General features: G+C 46.7%; 1 protein-coding gene across 3 annotated transcripts in view; it reads right to left on the minus strand.

Moving 5' to 3' along the window:
- RALGAPA1 (Ral GTPase activating protein catalytic subunit alpha 1) overlaps positions 1–2,268 on the minus strand; it is a 132,127-nt gene extending 129,859 nt beyond the window's left edge. For 2 of the 3 annotated variants that reach the window (XM_035539307.2, XM_035539308.2), the window contains exon 1: positions 608–2,268. In XM_035539307.2, the coding sequence (XP_035395200.1) occupies positions 608–713 (106 nt within the window). In that variant the 5' untranslated portion in view covers positions 714–2,268. The remainder of the gene's footprint in view (positions 1–607) is intronic. The other variant, XM_035539311.2, reaches the window with a different exon arrangement.
- Positions 2,269–7,319: the final 5,051 nt, after the last annotated feature.

The following is a 7,319-nucleotide window of genomic DNA, read 5'->3' on the forward strand; positions in this document are numbered from 1 at the left end:
AATCACACAATATAATTCGCTGGTCAGGTTAAACAGCTGTCCGCACTGCACTACGGTGGCACCTAAGTGCTTATGCTCCCTTCTTGACCAATTTGCGAAGCAGAGATGTCTTTGGGATAGCTGTATGGATGCTCACCTACTGGGGTCCTGGTGAGCACTCACCCTGGTAGCTCCAACTCGAGAACACCGTTGTTACTTTAGGTACTGGCGGAAAACGGATTAGGGAGCCAGGGGCACCACTACCGCTTGCTCACCGCTTCTATTCAAACTCACTGACTTCACAACAGCGTTTTGGTGGGGAAATCCACCCGTTTTTCACTTCTGTCCCCGCTGCCCAATGAATTCCTGCCCCAGACAAGGTGGGGCTGCTGGTGCCTGTGCAGAGCAGCGGGGAGCGGAGCTCCTGGGGTCCCCCGGCCCGGCCCAGCCCAGCCCCGAGGCTTGGGGTTGGGGCTGCGGTCGGGGTGTCCCTGCGGGCCCCGAGCCCCCCATCCGCCGGTGATCCCCGGCCTCCAGCTCCCTCCTCCGCCGGGGCCGGGGGGCGGCGGCCGCACAGCGCCGCGGGCCGGACCCCGCTCGCCGCCTCCCCCCCCCCCGCCTCACCCACCGATGAGGACGCGCAGGTGCTTGAGGCGGGTGAGCGGGTCCTTGCGGGTGTCCAGCACCTTCTGCGTGGATTTCCGCACGTCCCCGTGCGGCTTCTTGGAGAACATCCCGCCGGGCCCGGCCCCGGCGCCGCGCTCCAGAGGCGGGCAGCGGCCTCCGGATCCGCCCGCACCGGGGCCCCTACATAGCCGCCGGCAGCGGCGGCAGCACCGCCTCCTTCTCCTCCGGCCTCCTCCTCCTCCTCCTCCGGGCCGGCGGGGCTGGAGGGGCCCGGCGGGGGCCGGGCCGGGCCTGGGCTCCCCCTTCCTTCCTCCTTCCCTCGCCCTCCTCCCGCTGCTTCACGACAGCCGTCAGGTGCGACCCCGGCCGTTCCTATGGCAACCGCGCCGTGACGTCAGCGCCGGAGGCGCGGCGGGCGGAGGCAGGCGGCTTGAGGTGGGGGGGCAGCGCCCGGCTGGGCCTCGTCCTGCCCCGGGACCGGGGGAAGGGTCCGGCGGCCCGGTGTGCTGCTGAGCCCGGCGGCAGGGAGCGGGGCCGGGAGCCGCTGGTGGCCGTTCAGATGTAAAATAGAACGTTAACCAGTTTTTCAGGTGCTCCTGATGGTACAGAGGCACTGAAATGTAGCGAGGTAAACGAAGTTGGACCCGATGATCTCTCGAGGTCCCTTCTGACCCTTACAGTTCTGTGTGGTTTTGTGAAATCCAGCGGGGAACGTGGACAGAAAACGCAGGCCAGGACCGTGGTTGCCGAGGCAGTGGCTCCAAGCCTTCTTCCAGTCAACCCCCAGCTGAGCAGCAGGCAGTGATCTGCCTCACAGCCCCTCTTGCCTCGCCAGCTCTCAAGTTGCTGCAGCTCCTCACCCCAGCTCCTGCCCATGGTCACCTCATCTCTGGTGGCAGCGCTGACGTCAAGAGTGAAGTGACAGAGGTGGTCCAACCAGCGTGACACTCTGCGGTGCCATCCTTGCCTCTGTGCTGCGCTCCTTAGGCCGCTCACGCCCTTGCTGGTCCTCAATAAACTGCGAAATGGCTCCTCAAGAATGGGAGAAATGCGAGGAACAGGCTCAAGAAGCCGAATTTGTCCAAGTCACCAGTGAGGCCTGTGGCAGCAGTCAAAAACACGTGCTGTCTGCCACAGGAACTTTGCTGCTGAGGCCTCTGTTAGTACTGCCAAATTCTTGGACTTTTCGATAAACTTCTGCTAATGATTAAGACTTACGATTTCTAGTGGCTCTGCTTGAATTATTATTATTTTTAATAGTCCCTGGTACCTGGATTTCTATCAAGGAAATCAAGTTCCCTCAGCCATAAGTGATTACAACAGCCAGAGTTTTTACTATAGGGAATACTTAACTATTTCAGACGTTATAAAATCATAGGAGTTGTCAAGAGTTTGAATATCCATGATACATAAATAACATAACCCAAATCTTTAAATGCATGGCCAATCATAGTTAATATTATGAGCAGTGGGGCAGTGGGTTTTAGTCAGCAGGGCTTTAAGGAATCAGTGTCATCTGCCCATGTGGTCTGCCACAAATCATTTCACGGTTCTATCACCTTTCTAAATAAGATCTGAGGATCAGTAATGTTATGTAATAGCTACTATTACAACTATTTATTTTTCCATAACAGTACATCTCTGTAAGATTTGACAACTATAAATTAAGTGCTTTGTATTCTAGATCTTACAAATTCTATGCATATTTTTGTATTTTGACAACCTTTAAAAAACACTTTGAAGAACTTACTTGCTTTTCTGATTATTTTTAGGACTTCAGCTTAAGACAGAGGTTAAAAATAATAAATGAACAGAGTAAGACATCGACAAAATAGTAAATGAAAGGAGGGAGGGAGTGGTGTTAACCAAGTTAATGATGGCTTCTGTAGAGAACGTCCTCATTGAAATCATACCAGGCAGGAAGGGCATGTTCTATAGAAGGCCATGGTCTTGCAAAAGCCTGACTTTGAAGCGTGTGACTTCAATGACTTTGATAATGCATAGAGGACAAGGTTAGAAAAGACCAGAATTAGTTAGGGAGGAGTTAGGTTGTACTACATTCTAGGTCATTATTACTGTACCCAATTCTTTGCATTTCCACTCTAAAGAAAGAACTTTTCAAATATTTTCATCCAGCCATGAGGGCACCTCCACAATTAAGTTTACCTGAAGTTGCATACTGTGCTTTAGGGTGGTGTGCTGTAATCCTCAGGGTATATGGCTTTTGCCTGTGCTACAGTGAACCATCCTGCGTAACAAATTTTTAGTTAACTTGATCGGCAACTTTAATTTGAGAAAAAGACTCCCAAATCTAAATAATTCAGGGTTGACTCGTCAAAACCAGGCTTCTGTACTCTTTACTCTAGTGTAACATATTGATACTGGAGGTGTTGGCCACTTTGACCGAAGCAGTCAAATATCAAGATCCTGTAAGATATTTCTAGCATGAGAATAATGGTACAGCTAGCTATGCCAGCAACAAAATCCTGTTCATCTGCAAAATAAGCACAGCTTCCCATTCACACAACCCCTTATCTCACAGATAAAAATCTGGAAGCTATATTCCTCTGTAATTGAGTAAAAGAGCTCTTTGTGAGCGTATGTTCCGAGCAACCAATTACTGCTTTATTACTTTACTTGCTAAGTACTGTATCAGCATTAACACTTTTGTGTGGGCATCTGGTATGAAGTCTGTACACTGTAGTCTTTTCATCCACTAAAGAGCCCAAGCTTGAATATTTTTTCCATGAGCTACAGGATTAATGAAGCCAGATTTCCTCTGAATTTCTACCCTAGCCACTGAATGCCATGAGTCACCTCCATCTACAGCTATACACCTTCCTTTGCTTAGTCCTTCCCCACCTATTTGAGGCAGGCAAGAGGCCCAACTGCAGTTAAGACTTAACTACGTGTATACAGGTTGGTGAGCTCACTGCTGACTCTTGGAAAGGTAAAAATGAAGTCTTACAGTGTCCTCTGTGAGACATTAATAGGGGCTTTTTGTTTCAGATACAGTTTTTCAAAACTCTCAGAAACTGTATTTTTAATGCTTCTGCTTTCACGTAAAATTCGATCTAAATTAGACAACGCCTTCAAGAGTAGCAAAGAGAGAGTCCAATTAAGGAAAAAAATAAAGTCCTAACAAATTACAAAAACAAAGCTTAATTAATGACATCAGCCATGCTTAAAGAACAGAAGGGGTATATGGCCTGCCACGACCAGAAACTTACAAACATGTGAAAGTTATTTTTAACAGGTGTAACCATTACTAATTCCCCTCCAATGGTGCTAGAGAGTTTAGAATTATGCTGTAATAAGTCACCTCCAACTCACAGTGTTTGAGTTCTTATGTAAGCACTGGCACCCATATCTGATATGACAGAGGTTTTGAAATATGAATGCACTGATAGCCACAGTTACGAAACCTTTTTTAAACTGAAAATGCTCAAACTCTCTCTCTCAACAACTAAGATGTTCTCTTTTCCTTTCCCAACTTATGAAATAGTATTGCAATACTGATGAACCCACAAAAAGTATTTCTAGAAGAGAAAAGCCCTGCAGAAGCTCTGCATGTCCTCCAGCCTCAAGGGGAGAGCCAGTTTTGCACCAATTGTTCCCTTTTTATCAAAGAAGATATTTTGTCCCCAATCTCTCCTCATATCTCACCTGCAGGAGTAAGCAAGGTCTTCTAGAAATAAATCATATCTCCTTGGGTTTATTTTTATTAGTAGTTTTAAGTGTACTTTAGATCATTCGCAGTATATACCAGAATATCTTGCCTAGATAACACATGAGCTGAGGGAGGAACATGCTCCAATAGCTTTTCAACGCAGCTAGTAGCTCGCACACTGTGAATACTGCTACTTTACCTTGCTGCAGACCTTGTCGTGCAAGGGAAAATAGTCTTTTCTGTGTTCTTGTGCCCCCCAATCTATCTTGTGGTCAGTACAAGACAAATTACATCTCTGAACTGGGTGAACAACTCCTACCAAGATATTTCAAACTCACTTAGATGTAGTATGATGTATTGGATCGCACACAAAAGAAACTTTTCTGTCCTTGCTTTTCCTCGAGGGTGACATCATACCTGCATCACTATTCACTCTCATTTACATCTTTGGCTTCTCTCTTTGCAATCTTCTTCTTGTCAGAAATATTCAGCAAACTAACTGGGATTTTTTCCAGTTTCAGATGCAGAAAATCTGACTTGAAAGCTAGTCTCAAACAGGTTTCAAACACTCTGGCCTTTCTTCTGAAGTATAGCTATTGTGGTTTCAGTCTCTAGAGGGCAGAGAGAAGGCAAAACTGACACACACAACCATTTTTCTTTTGTGTTCACCAAGCCACCTCTCTAAAGAGGATTTGTAATGTATGTAGAAAGGTGTAGAAGGTTCTCCATTTACTTTACAATGAAATCTGGCAATCAGTTTGACGATCAGAAAGCTAGTAACTGCTATCAGATTCTAGAATGATGCATATTTCCAGTCACTGTCTCCACTCAACAAATCAGGTGCAAAATTAGATCTCAGCTTCCCAGCCTTTTTCTGAAAATACCTGGTCTAACAGGCACTATGCTTGTGTGAGGTTCCACTTTTCTGTGTGTTTCATAGGTGCTATTCAATAGCTGGTTCCTATCAATGGTTTAAGATTGGCCCAGATTAAGTCCTATGAAGCTGATGCCTGCATTTTCAAGCTTTTCGTGTGTGCATGTGTGTGTGTGAGAGAAGGAGAGAGAGACAGACAGACAGCACATTCCCGATCTGAAATCATCCCTCTCTTTCCCATACTGGAAAGAGATTTCACCATCTGTCAAGGTCTGTGCAGGCCAATGTTTCATTTACAACTATTCTTCTTGTATCCAAATTTTTTCAGTACCAGCTTTTAACAGAATTGCCAGTCTTGAAACTTACATTATTGCCAACTACGCCTGCTATTGGACCATGTCTTTTTCTAGTTGTTCAAAAATACCACATACCAGATGTTAATCACCACTTTCCTATTAAATGCAGAGTGGAGCTATTGAAGATGATGAGGATCATCTTCTTCTTTATGGCTGTTTATTTTTATTTTATTTTATTTTATTTTTCTACTGGTTGTAGGTATAACTTAGTCCAGAAACATATCATAGCTTTGCTGGCATCTAATGCTTACTTTCACTTACCTTGATAAGATGGCCGATCTATAGACTGGTCTTCTGGTAGCTGAATGTGGATTCCTAGATGGTATCTTCACACGGCAAGAACACAAATCTTTGAACGTCCTCTATTAAGCCAGCCAGAATTGCATCGTTCCTTGTCCATCTAGCACAAATCTGGGCCTTAGATAGCTGATTCAGACAGGTGTTGCCATTTTATATGTTATGGGCTTATAAAGTTCATTAACCAGATGAACCTATATTTCTGGAAACAAGTTATAATGTGCCAACACTGCTCTGCCACCACACACAGCTTGTGGAATTAGCCTGTTCTCTTAGCTTTTCTAGCATTCCATTTAGGCAGTGAGGTTGACTTCAACTGGTACATTTTTTCTTCCTCTAGACAGTAAATGTATTGTAAACGTTGGATTGCTTTAGCTGGGTAGCTCCTTCCTGCCTTGAAAGGATAAACAATTAATAGAAGAAACATGTAAAAACATATCATAACCTTAAAAAAAACTGGCTCAATTCCCCATCCTAGTTGTTGATTTCCACTGTGGCATGGGAACTTTGTTCTCCTTCTGGAACTTATTTTTAGCTCCCTTAGACCTACTTTCAACTGTTTGGATAGGAAATTACAACCAGGAGGCCAAAGGTTTTCTGATTTCCTGCCATTCCTTTCCCTGCCGCTGGTTTTAGTATTATTTTTTTTTTGTCCATATCTTTTGATTTCTAGCTTTATTTTACTAGTCCAAGATGCAAACCTTGAATTTGCAATTCTTAAACTTTTTTTTTTTTCTTTTTTTTTTTTCCTCTGGTTTCTCTTTTTGGCAGATCCCTGTGGACCCCTGTTTGTGGAATTCATCCATTTTCTTTGCGGTCATTTCCAGCTCACTTCAGGCCTTTTCCTAATTCCTTCCAGCTCTCTGACTATCTGACACCACTACTGAAGCACTTTCGCCATATTAGCTTGAAAGAACACCAGCTTACAATCCCTTTGGTAATATCCTTTAAGTTTTTGAACTTTACGAACCAGCACTTGATCATATTTGGGGCTCCTAAAAGCTGCTTTTAAACAAGGAGAACCTGAGGACACCATCACTTGTTGCTCACCTTTTATTTTAAATAACCAGACCCGTAACAAAGTTAAGCTGGGCCACCTGCCCGTGGCCACAACAAAACCGCCCCCGCTTGCCTGTGGGCTATGACCCACGAGGGATTTGGGGCTGCCGACGTGTGCTGTGAGGTGAGGCTGAGCAGCTCCCTCGTCGGCTGGGCAGCTCAGACAGCACAGCATTATTAAAGGCAGCGGGTAAACGAGCAGCGAATCTCTGACACCCAGCAGAGAGGCTCTAACGCCGCCCCGCCCCGTGACGAGGCTGCAACGGCCCCGGGGCAGGGGCCGGGAGGGGAGGCAGCGGCGCGGAGGCCCCGTCCCGGAGTCCCGCCCCCGCCGCGCCGCTCCGGGAGAACCACAACTCCCAGCACACCCCGCGCGCGGGCTCACCGAACGTGATGGCCCGGCCGCTGGCAGGGCTCAGCCAATGAGAGGGCGCGGCGGGCGCCGGGCGGGGTAGGC

This window comes from Cygnus atratus, chromosome 5 (genome assembly GCF_013377495.2).
Source record: "Cygnus atratus isolate AKBS03 ecotype Queensland, Australia chromosome 5, CAtr_DNAZoo_HiC_assembly, whole genome shotgun sequence".
NCBI classification, from domain to species: Eukaryota; Metazoa; Chordata; class Aves; order Anseriformes; family Anatidae; genus Cygnus; species Cygnus atratus.